Source organism: Nesoenas mayeri (genome assembly GCF_963082525.1).
Source record: "Nesoenas mayeri genome assembly, chromosome: 5".
Taxonomy (NCBI): domain Eukaryota; kingdom Metazoa; phylum Chordata; class Aves; order Columbiformes; family Columbidae; genus Nesoenas; species Nesoenas mayeri.
Genome location: NC_137548.1, coordinates 54,353,578 through 54,377,021, shown reverse-complemented (window position 1 = coordinate 54,377,021; position 23,444 = coordinate 54,353,578). Strand labels below are relative to the sequence as shown.

The following is a 23,444-nucleotide window of genomic DNA, read 5'->3' as shown; positions in this document are numbered from 1 at the left end:
AGAAGTTGGGGGCTTTTTTTAATAGCCATAACATCTAATAAATTTACCACTGGAAAACTTTTCCCAGCTTGTGGCTCCTTTTCTGGAAGAGCAGCAACAAAAATGCCTACACCCTTGTGTCCAGATCATTTTCAGCAGAATTTAGTGTTCATTAAACAAGCCAAGCTGCCGGCATGAAAGCAAGCTGCCAGAGAGGCTCCCAGCCACAGCTCGCTCCCACAGAGCTGCAGTACCGCTGTTACAACACAAGCAAAATTAACTCTGACATGCAAGCATTTAGGGGGACAGGATACAAAACAGTGATTTCAACAGCTTTTTTTTCCCCTGCTATATCTACATTTACCAGGCAGTAGGTTCAAAGAGGAGGCAAGAGGATAAGAGAATACAGGTCTGTTCAGTTCTGCGGCTGAAAGAATGAAAAAGGGCAATACTATTGCCAAAATTTTCCAACTCTGTTTTGGCACATCATATCTCAAAACCAGCCTGGTCTAAAAATTTCAAGCATGTTTAACTCAAGAGCCCTTGACAACATCTAATGCATAGGCTATTTATCACAAATTGAGGTGCTTATTTTTGGACTTCACCTTGGAACAGGAAAGATTGACTTTTGTCAGCACCAGAAAAGTTTATAAATCCTGCCAAACGTATCAATATTATGTATATCAAAGGTGCCTTAAATATACTGCAGAGATACCCACAACTCTCTGCAAAGTTCATTCAGCATTGCAAAGGGATGTACAACCTTTGAACTCCATGTGAAATCAGCTCATGTTGGTAGCCACCAAGATGGTCTCTACATGAATAATGACTGGTTTTAAAGCTTTTAGATAACTAATATGATTTCTAATGTACCTTAAGTGTTAAAAAAAATGTTATATTTCTTTTTAATGTTTCTTCTTTGCTCATCCCACAGGTCTTACACACACAATGAGACTACTAACTGAATTAACCTTTTCAAGCTCCAACAGCTACAGAGAATTCTGGAAAGTTTGCAAACCTGCAAGAGACATCCTTTGTGGTGCCAGATTTTATGTATGAGAAGATAACAATTTTGCACTTTCTCACTTGCCCCAAACCTGTGTAATGCTGTTACACAGAAATTCAAATTAATAGGTATCATGGAAAATTACAGGTCCAATGGCAAGCTGCATTCATAAAAGTCCTTTTATACTGCCTTTGCCTTTTAACAATCTTACGGCACTGTGGCACACTTTCACTGCCTTTAACTAAACTGGTAAAGCACCTTTCCAGCTACACATGTCAGACATACCGCTTTAGTGCTTAGAGCTGCTCAGATTTCTACCTGGTTTCAAAGCAGCCAACACCAGCTGTGCCACCAGCATGGAAAGAATTGACAGCCAGGACTCCCCAGACCTGGCAGTAGTGCTGGCCCTGCTGTGTCACTCCCCAAAAGTCTTCAATAAAGCAGCCTCCCTAGTGAAAACCACAGGATGGCATCTGCACCAGCAGTGGGCCACCCACCTCCATACTTTGGCCACTTGCTCTACACACACAATAGTCAGTCCCTTCTGCTATCCGCTCATATTTCAACCAAAACACTACCTGGTTTTGTTTTCCAAAGCTTTCTATGTACACTCAAACGTCAAAAATCCTTCTCTGAAAGTTTTGCCACTGTTACAATACCCACAAACAAGGAAGAAAAACCTGATAACACCACACACTTCACGTCAACTGCAAACCACACGAAATGTCAATGGGATTGTTTCCTTCCTGTGTGCCGCCAGCAAGCATCTCTGTATACTTAGCCAGTAAAGAGCCTAAGAAATAGTATTTTTTGTTTGCATCTGTGCACTACCAAGTCTAACATCTTACTGCAGACATCCCAAGCCACTGGGAGACAAAAATAAAAGACAACTTATTTTGAATCATTACAGACTGAAAACTCCACGAAAACAAGATTCTTCTATTCAACACCAGTGATCTGTATCAATCACCAGACTTGGGCTCCTTGGGATTTATTTGGTAACCTTCCACAGCACTAATTCAATGCCAGCCAGACTTTCATACCACCATTTGCAGAAGGTACCCAAGCAGCCCCACAAAAGTGCTTCACCTGCCATGAAAAGCTACCAAGTGCACTTCCATTCCTTATTCTCTTCTGCAGGTGGAAACTATACAGGAAGTAAATATCAGCTACACAGTGAACCTTGAAAACCCAAGTCAGCTTGTAGGAAAACACTGGTGATTTGCAAACAGACAACTCTTCAAACCTCAGTGATTTCATCATGCCAAAGCCAGCCCCACAAGTAACGTGGTTTAGCAGAACAGCAGCATTGCTGCTCTCACAAAGCATGGAAAAGGTCCCTTGTAGCTGTCTTGCAGATTTTTCAAAGAAAAGTAGAACCTGGGGCTAGGTGCTGTTTCCCCAAAAAAACTGATTGTGAGCCCTTTAATTCAAACCCAAAGTAGACAATCCAGGCATTAGTAGAAAATAAATAAGTGAAAATCAAAGGCCTTATTTCTAGCACTGTTATTTGTGGATCAAGCCGACTTAACACGTCAAGAGTAATTAAGGTAAAGAAAATTAGCTTTGGGTTTAAAGGTTCACATATACCACTCTGAGAAAGAACAAAAATAATGGGAACTTCTTCAGACAAGCAAAGATCCTTAAAAAGAACTGCAGACAGTGTACATGATTCCAGATGACTAATACTGTAACTCAGAAGAAACACTCAAATAAAAATGATTCTCATGAATCACAACAGTCTTTTCCAGGAAACATTTTAATGATGACAAAGTCACATCTGTGTCACCTCTAAACAGCTCTGTCTCCTTTCAGTTTTCTGTTTACCCTTGCAGAAGAACACAACATTGCAGACATCAGGTTTTCTAATTTTCTGAAGAGCAGAGGCTCTGTTTTTAGTGAACTAATTTCAGTAGCAGATCTGTCACACAGACTCTGCATCTATTACTTCTCAAAAGAGAACAGAGGACAGTGAGAAGGGCATAGAATTAAAATTATACTTATAAATTTAAAGCAAAACTGTCAGTGTAAATCAATATGCCTTAATTTTACATGACCAGAGAGTAATTTATGCTAGAAAATGGCACATAACTAGAGAAACAGCAGAACGAACCCTAAAAATCAAATTATCATTCGAAGCATCCAGATCAAGGGCTCTGATTTCAATGTATGGATATAATTCAACTGCAGAGTAGCTTTTCAGCACATTTTCTCCTCTGCGAACTTCGGAATATAAAGAAAATAAGAACAAAGAGGAGCGGACGGCTAATTTTAGTGCTTTGGGGCTAAAACAAAACAACAATAAAGAATCACTGAACCATGAAGTAGTTTTTTCCAGGTTGCTATTTCAGTTACAGCCCTCCTCTCCACAAGCCAGTGCTGGAAAGAAGATGCCAGCTTCTACCCCATCGGAGTGACACAAGCACCTCACTGTACCCAGTGGGGCACACTGAGATCTCTGAACTGCTTACATAATGCTTCTATACATTTTGCTGCACCCAAATCGTGTATTATAGTCACCAAGAAAAAAAAGGCATGATTTCTTTAATTTCCTTCTCTCTCATTTGTTGTCTTCCTAGTAAGAAGCTTCACTTCTGCAAACCAAACTTGATATGAGCCTTGCCCAGTGCATTTTAACAAATAACCTGAAAACTCATCCTTCTTGCAGCTTGTTATATTACAGCAATGAAGCTTCCTAAATCTGAATTTTGAGCAGGTATGGAAACAGTTTTAAGGACAGAAATGGGATCTTAAGATCACAGGATAACTCATATTCAGTAGGACCTCAGGTGGTTTCTAGTCTAATGCCCTGCTCACAGCCAAGTCAGCGACGAGATCTGACCACGTTGCTTGGGCTTTATCCAGAGGAGTCTTCCATTCTCTAAGAATGGAAATGGTACAACCTCTCTGAGCAGCTTGTTCCACTCCTTGATTGTCCTCATGGTGAAAAAGGATTTCCTTAGATTAAGTCTGAACCTTGCATTTTAATTTGTGTCCTTTGTTTCCCATCCTCCTGTGCAACTCCATCTTCCTGATGAACTTCCTTGTAGGTATTGGCAGGCTGCTACTATGTGCCCTTGAAACCTTCTCTTCTCCATGCTGAATAAGCCTAAAAAGATCTTACTTGTAAGATTTTAATCTATTGGTTTCAGTTAACAGTAAACAAAGTACTGAGACCACCTCAAAAAAACCTCAAAACTCTTAAAACAACTACATGGTTTTCAAATAAACTCTAATCATCTCAGGTGAGGGGACTTTTAAACTCTTATTTTCCAAGGTCAGTTTTCTTTTGTGTAAGTATTTACTCAGAACAACCCATCTTATGTTTCCAACATCATCAATATTATTCAAGGGTAGAACAAGTCTCCTAAAATTTAAGGATGAATGGGTTGGGTCTGGTCACTGTTTCAAAATAAAGTCAATTCAGAACAGAGGGCACACACGGAAGTTTCTCTCCTGAGTGGTTAATTACTTTAACAAATTTGGGCAACGAAACAGAAAGCTGAAACAAAATGTTATGCTGCCTTCATACACAGCAGCCACAGCAACATTAACATATACTGGGATAGGTTCATAATATTGCTGTTAAAGTTCACTCTTCTCTAAGGAGCTATGTGCTATTACTCTGCAACCTTCACAAGAATAAATTATGCTTTCCCAGCATTAAAGACCCATTAACATGACAGAGGTCATGGGAAATTCCAACTTCAAATACTTACTGAATCCAATAGATCAGAGACCAAACCAGTATTAGAATGAAGAAGAGGGTTACATTAACTAAAATAAAGCTCTTTGAAATGATGAAGTAATTTTTCAGCAACTATGATAATACATATTTCAGTGGCTTAGACATCAGTGAAAGAGTCATTTAGACACAATTTCACTTTTAGTCGTTTACTGGAATGTGTAGCCCTCTGGCCTAATTCCAGATTTCTCAAATTCAATTGAAAAAAAAAATCATGTTAGCTTGAGCAGCCACTAATAACCTTCACCATACCACATGAACTGTAAGCTGCAACAAGACACACAGAGCAATACATCAGGATATTTTAAAATCGTCTTCATTTTTTTGTGCTCTTCAATTACATAAAAAAAGACTTGACAACAAACATTTATTTCTCGCACCATTTCATTCATCACATTATTAGCCAATTTCATTCACTTGTCCCTAAGAGACAAAGTCAGTATGCTTATTCTTGCTCATAAGTAAATGTTTAATTCCTTAAAAACATTTATGTTTAATTCCTTAAAAACATTTATGTTTAATTCCTTAAAAACATTTGCATTGAGCTAAAATCTGTTTCACTTAATCATCTTCAGCTTTACCTTACTTCTCAAATCAATAGGCCTAATCAAGCATACTCTGCACAGCTGAATGTAAAATTGGATGTTTTCAAATGACAACTACAATATTTTTATCCATAAACACTTTAAGAACTCAGTTGAAGCCACAATAGTGTTGCGAAGCTAGCTTAAAAACAAGAGGGCTTTTTTAATAGACAACATAGGGCTGCAATCTTTCTATTTCACTTTGGCATTAAAACTTGAAGTTTGTGGTTTTCAAGATTTTTTTTAAAACAAGGTTTCAAGAAATATCAAAAAAAAATCATCACAAGACTTGCAGGAAAAGCTTGCCTTAATGCATGTACACTGCCTCTCATAGATGATCACTACTCTAACTGCCTTAAATGAATGTATCTCTCATGTTATCAATGACAGCCATCAGGAACTGAGCGACCATATGGCTTCACACTAGGTATCGTGGAGCTCCACTGACTCACAAGTACCTCTCTGCATCAGCACCGGACTTGACCAAACACTTCTGCTGCATTTCAGGTCTCCGGTCAAGAGTTCTGTAGAGCTGTGTTGTCTACAAACAAATGTCAAAGGATTCTATACAGGAGATTTACTATGACGAGTTATACTACACATAGGAACGTTTGCTGGCTTTTTCCTCATCCCTTTTATTCTACTCTGTCCATCAGGGACCTAAGCATTGCTGCTGTTAAATCATGTGGGTTTTACCCCTCTTTCTTTTGTCAGCTCTTTTCTTAAGATACACTTTGAACTGTGCTGCTGCTCCAAGACGGCTCACCTGCAAAGCTTGTTTGAAAAGCCTGCCCACCAGGATGGGACTCGGTGCAGACAGCAGGTGCACAATGCTTCCCGATTTTAGCACGGCAAGGAGACAAGAGCAGCAGTATGAACAATGGATTTGTCGCAACTTCTAGATGAGAAGATGCAGTTGGGCTTGCTGCATAATCAGCTAATAGAATAATTTTGTATAGTCATCTAAAACCACTGGTGCATTCCTTCTGCTCTCCCAGGATCATGCAGTTTGCCTTGCTGTGACTGGCAATGTGCTGGTCTTCAGCTCTTCACCCATCTCCATCCAGTAAAGCCAGGCTTGACATGCATTACAAAGACAGAAAGACAGGAGAGAAACATTGGGGATTTTTTCTACATGTAGCAGAGCTTATGCTTTGAGAAAGAGGTGCAGAGTGCAACTATTGACCACTAAGTCTTTTATTCATTTCTGCAACTCCGGTAGCAGAATCTGCCTGGGAGGAGTAGGGGAAATGTGCTGCTGCATTGCCAGAGAAAGGAAAAGATTATTTAAACATCAGGCAGGTCAGCTCTAAAATTCAGCTGAAAAGTTTGACACTGATCCAGGGGAAATAAAGCGCTACTGCATCTCACCTTGAGGTATTGCCCTTGGCTGAAGAAATGGTGACTAAAAAGCCATGCCTTCAGGTTTCTGCAGTACAGAAGTTTCTTCTCTTCAAAAGCAGGAGGATGCATAGTATATAAGAAAAAAGTGTCCTTGAGATAGTGACTGGCAGGCCTGATGCTATCGCCCAGAAGGTCCAAACAGACTGCAGACCTTACAGAATTTTCAAAAGCCAAGGACACCTGCTTATAGCCATTGGAACACTCCTTTTCCCAAAGTCTGGAGAAGGTCTTTTCTCTGAGAAATAATGCACTGACGTATCCCAAGATTGATGATCAAACATACATTTTTAAAAAGGCAGCAAAGCTGTCTGCAGACAATCTCTCACAGGTGCAGGTCCAGCACTGTGACAAATGTGAACAGTGTGACCGGCTTGTTCAGGTGTGCGGCGCTGGCTGCCCGGCAGCCACACCAGATGGCTCGCAGTAGGTCTACACAACAACAACTCTCTTGGGCAAGACAGCAAGAAAAAGAAACGGGAAAATACACAGAAGCAAAATATCTCACAAAGCTTCAGCTAAGGCATTTGTAATGATTACAAGCTGGCATGAGAGATATCTGTTAAATAAACTACAAGTGAAAGCAAATTATCTGAACTGTTGGGAGATGCAACTCAGACAAATATAATAACCACGGGTTTTCTAATATCAGTTCTCTAAAATCAAAGTATTCTTCTTCAATTATGACTAGGTATATCTAAATTACACGTAACAACACAAGCACAACACCTGTATTTTTACTAGTTCTGACATCTGTGTCTTACCATGAATTGAATTAAAAACTACTACGTGAATGACATTAAAGTAGCCTCACTGAAGAGGAAATCAAAAATTCATAGATTCATTTTTGTTAGCTCAAACATAAAACTAAATTATCTTCACCATTCCAAGTGGTTTAATGCTGCTTTTTATGAATTTTCTTCCTGAATATATGCCAACATATAGTATTGAATACAAAAGAAAATACGAAAGGTAGATGGAATCCATTATTTTGTATATAATACATTTCTTTCAACAAATGTGTAAGCATACAAAACAAGTACATCACAATGAATCCCATTTATCAATTTCAGAATTTGGTCCTGATTTCTCAAATTATCAAAATTGACTGCTCAGCCCCGTAATAACAAAAGAGGAGAAAGCAAAATGTTTCTCTTTCAGTCCCAGGACCTAGAGAAAGCACATGCAGTCTCACTGAATGGGAAGAGATGGTTCTGAAGCATGTTATCTGTCGCCAAAAAGATAAGCAGCAGCATAATTTGAAGTCCCTGTAGTAACACAGGTATCTAAAAGAAGCTGTCAGCAAATAAAGTGTGAGGTGGAGAGTACAGGCAAAAAAGGTTGAAAGAGCAACCTGGAATGTATGTTTAATTTCAGCAGTGGTACATCAGTAGTCCCTCACATATTTAGCATTACTAAATCTGAAGTCCTCAGACAAAATGACTTTACTAGAACGCTCTCTGGCATGGCATGCTGAGCACGAACTCAACACAAGTGAATAACTGCTCTTTTCTCACTGGCTTTCTGCCAATCTGACTGCTAACAGAGACCTCACACACAAAACCAGCCATCCTTGAAAACCCTGCATACTCTGAGTCCTGGTGCACTCCTGACTCATTTGGCTGCAAGACTGTGTAGATGTCTCCATGTACCACGCCAAAAAGCAAAACAGGACACTCTACCATCCTCATTTGTTGAGGGGGTGGGGGTAGGACACGTTATCTCTCAAACATGAAAGACACTAAATTCACATCATATCCTATTTCATATTTCTGAACAGCTTCTCAGCTAAGCTAACACAATTGAATCTTAAGATTATTAAACAGCATCACCATAATTCACAAATGCCACCTTAATCTTTTTAAATAAAAAGACACAAGCACTTTGCTTTTCATGCCCCTCCAAGCAGTCTGTATCTCAGACTTGCTGTGGCAAGGGAAAACAGAGACAGCAAATTAATCCTCTAAGACTTAATGCAAACTGCTGAACCAAACGAGAGCCTTCTATTACTTTGTTCCAAGTACTCCCTCATTTTCTGAAGCTGCAAATCTCAACATTATGTTCTGTTCAGGAGATTTCAGTCTAACGTCTAAACTGAACATCAAACCAAACAAACAAAATAAAATGAAACAAATTTTTACACCTGACCATGTAAACACAGTTCTATCAGTGTCTACATTTTTCTAAACCTCAATTCTGGGTAATGGAGGTCCCAGATACAAATACTGAGTAGAATCAGCAGTATCAGAGAGGAAAAAGTCTTAGAGATATGGAATGAAACTTAAAAAGTGATTGTCATCACAGACTTCCATTTACTCATTTGTTTAAGGTTACTTCTATTTCCACATGATACAATAACCATGAAATAATATTTTGTATTCTTTTAAAACAGAATTAAGAATCAAACCACAGCAGGTGCCATGAAACAGCAAAAGATTGTGAATTTTTATTTTCTGAAGACTGGCAAGATCCCCTCCCACCACAACCTGTGACTTGCATTCCCAATGAAAACATTACATTCACTGCAAAGCAAAAAAAAGCTCAAGATAAGATCACTGATAATACAACTTACGCTTTCAAATACCCATATCAGTGTTGGGAATAACAACTGTTTTAATAAATGTTCTCCTTGTCCAACAATTCACTCAAGACCATGAAATAAAGGGTAGGATCAAATAAAGGCTTCAGACCTGAATCAGTTCTTCACATCAGTACTTGAGAGACTTAAGGTGAAAAGATTGCCTTGTGCCAACTTCTCTCCACATCCCTTATATCATGTATCGTATCAAGCAAGGCGGTATTGGAGCAACCAACACCACACTGCATGAAACCTGTGTGTTTGTCCAAGCTGCCAACAGCCAACGTGAGAAGTTACTGTAATGCTTTCCAGACCTCAATTCAGGAACACTTGAAACACTTCTACGTTTGCACTGGCCACAAAGCACCTTCACTTGCTCTAGCTGAATGCTAAACTGCAAAGTGGACCATATTTTTAGGAAGCTGAATTCTAAGAGCTTTTATATTTATATATATATATGTATATATATGACAAGCACATAAGATGGAGAATCAAGATGACAGCTCTTTTCTCCAGCAAACACATTAATTTCACTGGTATTTCTCATCCACTGAGTTTTCAAGGTTTCCTGACGGCATGAATGCAACTACAGCACATTGCTCCCCAGTCTGATGTGTTGAACTCACCGCTGCAGGTACCACAGCTGAGCCCTCGGGAGGGGCCAAGGGCAGGACTTGGGCTCACATAACACCACAAACGTCACTTGAGCTCAGCCGGATCGCGTGCGGACAGGTGGAAACTTGTGCTCGCGCGGTATCACGGCAGCCTCAATGATCCAATTCGCTGAGCCAACTGGAAAGATGTCAGTGGCAGGCACTGGAGGAGAAGAGCCATCTCCCTATGTGGTTCTCATGGTAAGGAAGAAATACATTTAAACCATGTTTTTGTAATGTTCCCAATAATTAAAAGCCTTGCAATGCTTTCCATCTCACTTCATGTTATTTCCTCACAAAGTTCGGAAAAATTCTCGTAACTGCGCTCCCAAAAGTCACAACATTTTTTTTATAATTGTAAACCAATGACTGTCTAAATTTTTATAAATACACAGCTATTTGCTCTAAAAGTGGGGGCTCCTTTTTTCATTTTAATTGCATTACCACAGTGAATCTTTAGGAAAATCAGGATGCTTTCATTTTTGTTTTGTAGTGGTTAAATCCTAAAAAAGAAGAAATAACAGATCAAGAAGTCAAAGGGAAAAAATAATCAATCCACTGTTTGCAATTTCTGGAATTTACTTTTGCGACTTCAAGTCATAAAACTCTTTCCCAAAACTACCAAAGAAAAAGGGGTTCCCTCCATCCAGACATTAAAAAGGGGACCAAACAGAAAAGACATAAGAAGGGAATAAGATTCACCTGTACAGAAAACAACTTACAAATACAAAGTGCAACATCTTGTCATATACAAAAAGCAACAGAATTGCATATTTATATGCACCTGCAATATATCTTTCATAGAGCACTTAATCAAATGTTGGACACCATAATATCTCTGTCTAGATCAAAGTGGCTGAAATCTGTTAGATGAAGTTTGTTAGATGGCTTTCATCCCTTCCCTCTCCATACACTCTTGTGAGTTCCAGCAGAGCCTGGTCTTTTTCTTCTTTTTTTTTTTTTTAAACTTTTTCTTTCTACAGAAATAAGCTAAAGTGTCAGGTCTTCAAAACTTTGAATGGGTTTCATACTTTCAAAGTGTGAAATCAACTGCCAGTGGAGGCTGCAGGTAAACCTCAGCAACTTAGAAAAGCTGGACAGAAAGGATTTCCACTGAAGTGATCACCAATAACAAAACTGGCTATTTAATGCTTGCTAATTTAACACTTAAGAGCAGAAACATCATGTCAAACAATGTTCTGGAAAAGCAAACACACTGTAGGAACCCCATACTGGCTACCTAGGCGCTCGTTACCGAGGAGGGGATTGTTCACATCAGCTCCACACCTGGGAAGAAAAGGATGAGTGGGAAAATGGGAGCCCAAGTGGTAAAATGTAGGAAGTGGCATTTTTGGAACCAAACCTCTAAAAGACTATCAATTTTTTTTTTCTCTCTCTGATAATGAAATAATTTTTAAAAATTGTAAGGTTTATATTTGCTTTTTCTATTATTTAAAAAAAAACCTGCAAGGCATCAACAGGAGCATAGGTCTCAGTGATCTTTCCTAGTACCTGATTACATATGATATTATTTGAATTTATAGAGACCTCAGCAATCAACTGCCAGGAGACTAAGAATAAAACCTTTGGCAGGTTTTAAAACAGGAGACAGTTTAATAATTTGGTCCTCACAGGATTAGATGCATCATTTTTACTTTTGCTTTTCCTTCCTCTTCCTCCTTTCACAAACAATTTCTGTTGGTTGAATGCTGGCACTGGAGAAAAGGCACAGACTATGCTGGACCACATAAAAAAAACACATACAGAGTTGAGAGGCAGCTTCTTCCTTTGATAACTTCAGTTTAAACTAGAGGCACAAGCAGCCAACAGGCAAAGGAGATGAGCCACCAAGTGGGAGGACAAACAGGTACCTGTCATTTAGCAGGCAACCCAGTAAACCAGGCTTTGAAACTTGCTGTGTGCCATGGCACAGCAGCAGCTTTAAGCATCACAGCAGAAACACAGGTTTCTCTCTTTTCCGAATCTTTTGTTAAACAGTAGCTTTAGAGTAACTTACAGCATAAGCACAAAGGCCAGAAAGACTGGCAGGGTTCACAGCTTCAATGACTCATTGACAAATGAAAGCTGGAAACATCAGACAAACGAAAACAAACACCATCATCGGCGTAAAAGCACAAGCCAAGTTCAAATGAAATCCAAAAATCCTTAAATTAAAAGCCGGGAGAAGCAGCCTGTGTGCTGGCCAGAACAGCACTTGATGCCTCAGTGAGTTATGGCCCTACAGTGACAAATGAGTTTGAAAGGACTAATGGAACAACTCAATAAACAGGTAGAGTTGGAAACACTAAGATCTCTCCCATTTCATTCATCTGTAGTACACTACCCAGCAGCCCAGCATATTTTCCAGCTACGTAATGCATGCTACCTATTAAGGAATAACTTTTTGAAAGTAACATTCTTAAGAAGAAGAGACAGAAAAACAATGAACTAATTAAGTCATTTCTACTAATACAAAAAAGTAAACAATTAAAGGGAGTGTTCCATCAAACTCCTCTGAGGGTAACCTGAATGATGTATTTCTCCTTGAGTTTCTTCCTTAAGATTCCACTGTTATATAATAGAACCTGCCAATAAGATTCCTCAACACAAAAGAAAAAGGAAACATAAGGTCAAGGAACTTCTGGTATAAATGTTACTTAAATTCTGAGTTCAGCCAGGTAAAAAACAATCTAACTCTAAATCACCATTTTTGCATTATTTTTCCATCCATACAAGGAGGTATGAGATTTATTTGCAGAGGATGCTGTAAACTGATAGCTTTGTTCCAGTTCACTACAGTTTCTTATTGATTTTCTCTCGTTTTAGCCTGCATTGATTTGTTAATCCCTTCTCTGTAACAGTTCTAATGACAAATTGAGAATGAAAAACAGCATGCTTTAGGGCCTTTTCCACCAACCTCTTGCTTCAAACCATATTTTCACTTGGATTTGGAACAGGGCCATGCACATACCCTGGTGTAGACCTCATTCACCTCAAACTAGGATGGGTACCTTTTACATTGAAACCTGTTTAGGCTCCTCATGGATGAACAAGGCAACTGAGACAACATCAGTGAGGCAGAACTGGATTTCTGCACTAAGTTGTCACCTTCCAAGGCTGCTGCTCACAGGGGCTTTGTCTTAACACAAAGTACGTTTTTAAAGCAAATTTTAAGTGCTCCCCATGACTGGTTAGCAGACATTAACTGCATCATGCATGTGAACAGCACCAGTGAAGGTTCATGGCATTTGTTGGTGCAAAGAAATACTTCAGAGGAGCAATAAGCTGGATCACAAGCTTGAGTGAGTCACAGTCATGGTGCACTGTTGTTAGAACAATCCATGCAGGATGGGACCCAGTCAGTATTTTTAATTTAAGAAATAAAGTATGAGCACAAGCAGGTCACAGAGTTAAAACAAGATAATTTAGATTAGTCATTTGGATATTAATAGGTAGGCTGATTAAATACAGCTGCCAATTTGGTCTCATTGTTAGGGCCACATTACTGACAGCTCATGCGCGTATGCACAAGCCATGGCTACTGCTGCAAGCAGTTTTAGTCTCTCTCCATTTCCCCAATACCTCCAAATGAGGTATTCATTTGGAATTGTAACTGCGACATGCTATCAAATGGAAAACAGATGTATGAATTATGAATATTAAGGCTTCACCCGCACTCACATTTATACCACCTCGGTCACAACATGCTGTGTGGGTCTCCAGCTCCTGACTTCATCTCATGTCAATCCTCTCCTACTTCACCAAAACTGCAGGCAAATCAACCCTTCATGGGCTCCCACACAGGTTACAAAGCAGCCTGACCCCTGGCTGCCAGCTCAATGCTACACTACAACCCCTGCAGAGCAATTCTCATCATTTTAAACCAACTCTCACCTGAAAAAGTGATAACTGGAAAACCTCTAGTTTGTATTCATGCAGCATATGCTCTCTGGCATGCAAAGGCAGTGCGAGAGTTCTCCTTTGCCATTCACTTGGTGTGAATTTGATTTCCCAGCTCCCTTTCTGCAATACCAGCTGTAGAAACTGGTATGGGTGATAGGAAGCACAGTTCTGGGAACAAATATCATCTCCTCTTTGCTTTTCAAAAATTACACACCTAGAGCTGGTGATCTAGGCTCTGCTTCTAGCCACAAGGAGTAGAAGAAAGCAAAGCTCCTCATTCTCTCACCCAGTGTTAAATAGCTGAGCTTCACCAAATTGTATACAATAAAATTGCAACTAGGCTATGGTTTTCATGGGGCAGACTAATAACTTCCAGAGTAACCTCTGCTGCCTAACACACTGGTATTCCTAACTTTCAGAAAAGGCTTTGCTGTGAGTGTTAAATATCTCTCTAGCCAGGCCATAAGATACTCTTTACAAACCACAGCCATGTCTTAATGGGATTTTAAAAGCACAGAATAAATGGGATGATAAAACATTACATTTGAATTTCAGCAGTTTGTTATTGCTCTCAATTTCCTGCGAGGAGACCGACAGGGAGAACCAAGTGACTTAAGAAGTAAATCCCATTTTCTCATTTCCTGTGATATAACTGTAAACTCCCCTCAGTCTTGCAGCATTGCCAAGATTAGTGTTATTCTCCTACACAGGGCGTGCAGATCACACAAACACACCTCATCTAACATTGCATTTGTATTTTGTATGCGACTGCAGTTTCATTCTTTTGATATATCCTGTTTGGGTTTCTTTCCCCCTAATGATAAATTCAAGAATTTGGTCTCTATTTTCATCCTTAGCTGAAACGTCTCATTTGCACAGTGAGTTGTATTCAGAATCTACTTCTACATGATCTTTATTTTCCTTTATTGTCACTCTACATTAATTGATAAGCCAAGAACTTGATTTCCACTCTTGCAAGAATATTAAAGGGACCAACTCTGCATTATCATTTTTATCATTGCATCTCTAGAACAGCATAACAAAACCAACCTGCACCAATCAAGGAAAATTCAACAATGCCATTTCTCAAAGGACACCAATCAAGACCAACTTTGTAAAAGACACCAATTCATGACAAAGAATAAAACATATTGTGCTACTTGCTTACCAAGTGAGAAATTGCACATCACTTCAACTTAAGAATAAGGATAACTTAATTAATTGGTCCAGAAGGTCCTCACAAACCCCTCAGAAAAAGACAAGCCAGGCTCGCTCTCTCGTCCTATGGGGGTCTCTCCTTATGAAGAATCACTAGATGAACAGATCTAACAGCATTAAACAAACATCCAGGGAAAGCAACACACACTAACTGAAAAATAACACAAGTACTAGTCTGACCTGTCTGGAGCGTGCGGATATCAACAAACTTGCCCTTCTAGTGATATCACAAGAGAGAGAGTTCAGTGAGTAAAGGGCTGGAGTAGAGTATGTAATACCTAGGTTCTCTTCTCAGCTTTCCAGCTGACTTTTTGTCACACCTGAAATAATGTAATTTCTCTATTTCCACTCCTATCCCTTGCTTGTTCTCATTATGAGGTGTAAGTGTTGCAAAGTAAGATGTACCTTTTACTCTGAATTTTGCCAGGACCCACAGCTGTTTCTGGGGCACAATCAGGAGTTTTGAGGCGCGCTGGCAAATCAAAGAACAAGGAACAGAGTTTACTGAAATTTTGTTTTTTCACAGAACCACTTCTATTGAACGTATCCTTGGATTATCTAAAGGTTATTGAGCTTGGAAAACTAGAGAGACTTGTTTGTATACACCTCCACCCCTAACACCTTAAGTGTTTTTTTTTAAGCAACTTATTGGATCAGTTACTACACATACATTCTCAAATTCTGAGCAGTAAAATCCAGTTAGGAAAGTGCAGTTTGTTGTTTCTGTCCCACAAAAATACAAACCTCTTGCCTTGACCATTCAAAATAAAGAACTTAGCCACAAATATTTACAGTACCCAGTCAAACAACTAAGTACACAGAAGCCATGCACACAGCACAGAGATTATGTATATGCAACCCTACCAGGTTATTTCTTTTAATACTCTTTAAAGTTTCAACTACAGCTTTACTTACTAAGAGGTCTCTGACAATTTCCCCTGAGAAGGCAAAAAATACAAAAATAGCTGTCATTTTTGGGAAACCAAAAGGTTCTGTTTTCAATATTACCGCATCTGTATGTTAAGGTAATAATTATGCTTATACACTAACCTAACAGTAATATAAGAATCAATCAATTAATTATCATCATAGCAGATATCTTAGAATTATCTTATAGGTAGATAATATCTTGCAACAAATGGTGAAAAAAGGAAAAACCAAGAACATATTGGAAAAAGTAGCTATCTTTCAAATACTTAAACATGACATTACTGCAACTGAAACAAGCGGCAACAAATTTGACTGCAAAGGGTCACATGAATGTGTGTATTAATGATGGCATTCCCTGAAGAAAAGAATCACACACAGGTTGTATGTATACCAACCTGTATTGCAAGGGATGAACGTACACACTGGAATTATGGGCCACAGTAGGATCGGGATAAACACAGCAGGTACCAGCTGCCTCAAGTCCATGGGTTATTTTCATTCCCTGATACAACTTACCCCCACATCCACCATCAACATTTAAGTTGTGTGATAGTAAAACTGAGAAGGGAATTAAGCCCAAGAAAACACATATCCAACAGTCACAGTATAACACAGACATTTTTTTAATTTCTTAACTGAAATCTCAAATCTTCCTCCACAGAAAACTCTAATCTAGCATAGTTTGCTTTAATTAGAGGAAGGATACGATGAAAATATGGCTCCAGGTGAACAGTGCTGCATATCCAAAATGACTATAGCCCTTCCTTCCATCCAGGTAAGCAAGGAATGTTCAGCACCGCACAAAGACTTCTCATTTGTTTACTGCTGCAGCAAATCTTTGCTGCAACGTGAATGACATGCTGAACATACCACAAACAGAAAAACGATAGCTATTAAACCAAAAATATGAAACAGACTGGAAAAGCATTTTGACAAGGAGGAAACATTAAACCAAGTCTTTGTAGCATTTGCTAAATACAGACGCTCATCATATTTCAGGCCATTTGTATTTAATTGTCCTTTCATCTGAAGAGCGGTGGATGTGAATGCACATCAGGCAGCAGATGAGTCAGATGTGCTGAAGAGGTCCAATCAAGGACGTCCCACGGCACAGGAGCACTGCATGCATAATGTCTTGCACAACTGACTTCGGCTACAGCCCGAAGTTTCTTTTCAGTGCCTCATCCTATTCCATGGTGGTTATGCACCACAGCACAGAGAGAAAATAATAAATAGACCCGCAGTCACATAATTCAGAAAGTTTAAACACACGAGACTCCAGGAAACCTGATGTCCACACATTCTTTTTAAAGCTGCCAGAAGGACATATTCAGATTCAGAATTATCTAAAACTCAGGCTTTTGTTCTTCTGTTATTTCAGTCGAAAGAAAAAAAATGTGCTCATATTTCTCAAGGTCAATGCTTCCTAATGAATTTATCAGATCAAACTCACAATGGAGTAGGTCACTCACAACACTGCAAAAATCAGGTTTTGAAGTGCTAGACAGACGCAGACGTTATAGCAATTTCAGCACAAAGAAGAGAGGATCCTTGGTGGAGAAAGCAGGTAAGCCATGGGCATGGGGACAAGGAGCAGCAGGTTAAATCCACTGGGCTGCCCTTGAGGTAAACTGCTGTGCCTTTTATACTGCTCTCTAATCCTTGGATTAGTTTGTCCATTTTGGTTTTAACAATATTAACTGAAGTGCAGAGGCAACCAGCAGACCACAACTTTGCCAAAAATTCAGTGGAATCATTAAAAGTGATTTATAAAAGTAGACCGTGAATAAAAATCATTAGTTGTAACCCTCAACTGTTAAACTAGCTCTCTGCACTAAAAATTGGAATTGTTAATTCAAGGTACAGGTGGAAAAGAACTCATCTTCTCTGTATTCCTTTTAATACAGTTCTTAAATCAGACCTTGTCTCCACATGACAACAAATGGAGAAAAGGACAGCTTGTGTGTAGACAAAAACCAGCTCACACTCTACACAGCCTACATACTGCAATTTAGTGCATTTTGGAGTATAAATTCTAGCTCTGGCATTATTTCGTAATCTTGAAGTGAAGCAGTTTAGACTCTTATTATCTACTTTTTCCTTCCTTTTCTCATCAACACAGCTCCTCTTAGGGCACAAATGATGCTAGCTCTTGATCACACTCTTCTTAAATCATCTTCACGCTGTTAGTTCTACAAAGAGTGACGCCTGCTCCAGAACGCTACCATTGCTAATCACTCAAATCAGGTCTCTCACAGGTCTATAAGAAGGAACAGTGCTGAGGGCAGCAGAATGAAGATGAGATTGTTTTTCTTGTCCTTTTCAAGGAATATATCTAAATGCAACCCTTTCCTTCACCTTCATGGATCACTTGTACTGGAAGCGTAAGTTCTCCTGTGCAAAAGCTATGGCTGCTTTGGCTTTGTATTGTATAAAAAACTACAGAACTACATATTTGAGGCATTGCCCAAAGCACAAACAAAAAGCAGCATTTGACAGATTCAACAATGGCACTCTCTATACATATCTAGTGACAAAAACAGGGACACGCATCTCAAAACAGGTAAGAAAGCTGTTTGAGATTCAGTGGATTAAGTACTGACTAAACAAATTATTCAATACTGCAGCATCCTGGGCGCTGAAGCTCCACTTCACATCTCCTCACAGAACACTGATGATGGGAACAGGCAGCGGTTGACCCTTCTAACCAAAATCTCACCACGGCAGACTACCAGGAGGTGGAGATGCAGCACGTACGCTGCAGCTGAGGCTGTCAACCTGTACTTACCCCTTGCATTTTGACTGCCAGCTACCCCGCAGGGAGATACAAACCTTCCAACTGGTTATCTGCCCAGAAGGGATCTGCACATTGCCTGCCACAAGGTCAATTGCCATATCCTGCCTCTCAGCCACTAAGAAGCCAAGAAAATAGTTTGTAGGCAGTACAGGTTGCATTTTGGGTCAGACTACAGCAAACAACTTAAGTCTTCTTTTTGATCACCTTTATGCTTGAGGACAAACCCTTTTCCAGCAAATTAGCTATATGAAAAGAAAGCCTCCAATGTTACTCAAAGATGTCATAAAGTACAGAAATATTCTATGGCTGTGGCATTATTATTTGTCAGCTAGAGAAAGGCCGTTGGTTAAACTGTCACAGAAGGCTTCCCACCTCATCTGCTAGGCTGTACTGCAGGTGCAGCTATCTCCTGCACACACTGATATCCAAGAGAACTTTGCATCTTCTGCTAATGGTAACTCTGGTTCCACCAAGTAAAAAAAAAACAATATCAGTTCCTGAATGCAAAAGCCTTTTAAGACATTTGAAATAATTTAATCATATTAACTTCTGAGCTTACAGGAAGAGCAGCAAGGGCTTGTGCTGTCACATTTTAAAAGGTTCTATTAGGAAATTGTTCTGATTATTTTAATACACACACACATAAAAAAAAACACTCTAGGAAAAATGTGGTTATTTTCTTCTTTACCTGAGATGCTCCGTTTAGGCAAGGCACTGAAACAGGGATGTTACACAACAGCTCCAAGCGTTGTTCAGATGCTGTACACGCCTCCTGGCCATCAGGAACCATTGCATGCCTTCCAAGTTGGCCATAGTCTGCTCTCCCCCAGGTGAATACCTTGCCAGTTTCTAAACACAAAACACATTTCACAATTACTTATTCACTGGGTTCCTGAAACATCTGGATACCAATTCAAAACTAGAACAACACTTCTAAATGTATCTTGTTTAAAGCTTCAAAAATCTAGTGAAAACTTACTTCCAGAAGCAGAAAAAAAAAAAAAAAACACATTAAAATGAGCTAAGGATGTATTATGATGTACTTCTATGTAATTGCCCAAACTTCATGACCTTGCTTTCTAGCAGAATAACATCCTTACGGTGGCCCAAGCTACAAATAAAACCATCTCAGTAAAGCTGCATAACCCAGACTTTCCACATACAATATACACACTGGGGCTACACAAAGGATGTATTTTTAACTTAACAGAAGCACACACAAAACAGCTTATCCTGAAACATTAAAGGTTCTTCTCTATTCCCAGTCTTTGCCATGGAGACATCCACCACATGTCCTGTATATAAGATACAGTTTAAGTTTTCTGATAAAAGTTGCCTTCTGTTACAGCTTCTGTTAGGAGAAAAACAGCCCTCGGGACAGCTACCAGATAGTCAGGAATGCCACCTCAGGCATCATTGAGCGTTGGAAGTGCACAAGTTTGTTTTTATAGGAATCGCACGTTGGCCGAGGAAAGATAACTTTAAATGAAATCAGCACTATATGGATCACCCTTCGCTCCATGTATTATACCAGGTTCACTGCTCCAGGACTGACACACAGAAGTCTATTCTCCAGTATGAATAACATCCTACAAGAACAAAAAAACACCACTACCACTAAACACAATCATACTAAGTAATAGCTTTATTCTCCTAATGAAGTAACTAGATCTCTGCAGGTAAAAGCTGTCCCTTCTGGGCTTCCAATTTAAAAAAGTTACATAGTCATAGTATCAATATAAAAAGTATGTTATCAGCTTGGTTTTGACTAGAAGCAGCAACCTGCATTCCAGCGCAGAAGGAAGCCTGCAATGACCTCGACTCACACGCACACTTCAGCCAAGCCTGAAACTCCTCTCCAGAACTGAACTCAAGACATCAAATCATAAGCCAAATGATGCGGATTTGAAGAAAATACGATCAAGTCAAGCAAGTCAGCTTGAACACAATCCCCTTGTCAGTCAGTACAGACACATCCCACAGAGGTGTCAGGACAGTGAGGCTTTTCTTAACACACACCTTTGGAAAACTAAAAACCTCCCTTTTCCTTTGGATGCTGTTGAAATGTCTTGAAGGGGACACAGGCGGGTACTGCTGCATTTTTGGCATTTGTGATGATAATGTATCCCATGAACAAACTGGAAACCTCTGAGTATTTAAAGTCAAGAGGTATATGTATTTTCCTTGGAAATATGCTAGCAGTGGTATCTTTTACTCCAATCTTTGCAACATTTTTTCAGATGCATTCTTTCAGTTTACTAATAATGATTCCCCGGAAATAATTAAGTGATTAAATTAGTTGTCCTTTTCTCTCAAGGGCACAAATATTTCCTTTGGAGCTTCCTGTTAGTTCAGGGCAAAGTTCAAACCAGTCACATAGTACGTTCAATACAACTGAAGTCTTTCAGTACAGTAGTTTCATTTTTTTATGTTAAAGCATTAAAACAAGTTTCATTAAGAGGACTACCAGTATACCTTACAGTATAATATACAGCAGTTTGCAGTTTAAAAAACATGTTTGTTTTAGAGGTAATATATTTACTTCACAATTCGTATAGATCTCTGCTAAAAACATCTGCAGCTACAAAAACGTTGCAAGAAATCTCCTACACCTGTATGTTACGCAGCAAATTCAAACGTAGACTAACCTTCAGGTTTTTACATCAGACCAGGCTGCTGCACCTATCCAGAACCCTGTTAGTGGGCTGGAAAAGGACAGGCAGGCTGCTCTACTTCGTATCAACTATGGGAACTGAAGCTGAGCTTTATAAAACTGAAAAGCCTGACAGAATTTCTGTAATATCTAGTCAGATCATTAATATACCACAGGCTCTCAGGCACTAGCCATACGTTGCTGTATTGATGCCAAGGACCGTAGTTTAACTAAAGCATTTCAACTCTCAGAAGCCAAAGGCACCCAGTGCCACAGGCAAAAATGTCAGCAACCCACAAAGCCTCTGGAAAGGCAAGTAGTGTATTTGGTAATACAGACCCAGATCCTAATACGCAACCTATAGTGCTACCCAGTACACAGGGGCAGCAGAGATTCCTCTCAAGTCTGACTTTTGGGGAAAACAAAAAATTCTTTCCCCAACCAAACCTAGTGCCCTGTCTGACCCCAGGCATGAACAAGAAACACCAGCCACTCATTTCACAAAAACGATCCTTTGCATCATCACATCAGGAGACTGCTCCTCCTCGTCTCAAGCCTTGTCTGCTGCTGGTGTCAGGACTCAGATGAAGGCAATCTGAAATCCTAACACACACCCAACCAGTTACTCACCAACAAAATGGTTTTCCTGCCCTGCTGATGACCAGCAGAAATCAGGGAGCAACTGACACAATCACCTTGATGACAAGTTGCTACAGCAAGTTCTGGGCAAAGCAAACACTCCTGTTCCCCTCTGCCAAGGGCCTGTGAAAGGTGGAGAAAAGTGCAGTGGTCTGCAGCTTCCCCGACTGCAGGATCGGAGCAAAATACCCTGATCCTCTGGTCTGAAGTCAAACTCAACTGCATCTGTAACTTCCCCTTATGAATTAAGGGCTATGGGGTCCATCATCTACCTCAAGCTGCTGTCTCCATGCTTAACTGTTTTAACTTTTCAGAAACCATCCCTGTATTCAACAGCATTCATTTGGCTAACTACAGTTACCATCAGCTGCTTATTGTGTCTTTATCAATGACTGGAAAAAGCCCCTCTTCCCACTACCTGGTGTCTTTTCCACGTGCCAGGCTCTACACAAGTTTGGTCTTTTTTTTTTCTGCTACACTGTGGGTGTTGTTCTTCTTAAGGTTCACTCTGCACTTCTGTTATTGGATCAATTTTTGAGGTCCTACAGTTAAATTTCAACAGTAACACCAAGTTGAAATGGAGGTAATAGAATAGGAAGCAGTATGGTCCCAGTGGTTTTATGCAGCCTTACAAAGGCTTTGAAGTATGCTCATCTATATTACTGCAAATTAATTCAGTAAATTCTGTGGAACTGAAGAATGCGAGCATATTTGAATGATTAAAAACCAGACAGCAATAATGCTTACCTACAACAGAACACTTTCCATCCAGAGTCTATTTTCTTTCACTGGACAAGCAAGCACAGAATTACTTACACATGCAAAACTAAACAGAGACTTTAGAAGAACGTAAACTGTTTCTGTTTACAAACACAAATAATTGTTAATAAGGTTTTCCTTTTTGCCATTATAAAGGAAACAAGCTTCAGGTGGTTATTGGTAGGCAAACATGGAGAATATCCATCAAAAACTTAAACACGGACTAAGTTTTTGCTTTTAGAAAGAACTTGGTTGCCCAAACGTTAGGTGAGCCACCAGTTCCTTCTCAGTGCTCATCAACTCAGTTCTCATTTCTAATCAGCAGAAATTTACTCCCCAGACTTGCTCCTGTTTGGCAAGTGCTCCCCTTCACATGCTCAGCCTCCTGCTAATGGTCAATCATTCCTAATTTTCACACATCTGCCTAGGAATCCTCTTAACAACAAAAAAATCTGTCTTTTCTGTGAGAGAACCTAACAAAAGCTGATTTAGAAATGTCTTTTCTATGAAATACTGATTATATTTTCAGAAAAAAGGAAAATAAAAACAAAACAAAATATCTGTCTCAAGTGGAAATTTCATGCTGAGGCAAACACCAG

The 23,444-nt window shown here is 39.5% G+C and overlaps 1 protein-coding gene across 1 annotated transcript in view; it reads right to left on the bottom strand.

Annotated features, from left to right (window-relative positions):
• SERGEF (secretion regulating guanine nucleotide exchange factor) overlaps positions 1-23,444 on the bottom strand; it is a gene marked incomplete at both ends in the record, with an annotated part of 153,905 nt that overhangs the window by 99,238 nt on the left and 31,223 nt on the right. The window contains one exon of the mRNA XM_080345615.1: positions 19,483-19,643. Coding sequence (XP_080201741.1) covers positions 19,483-19,643 — 161 coding nt within the window. The remainder of the gene's footprint in view (positions 1-19,482; positions 19,644-23,444) is intronic.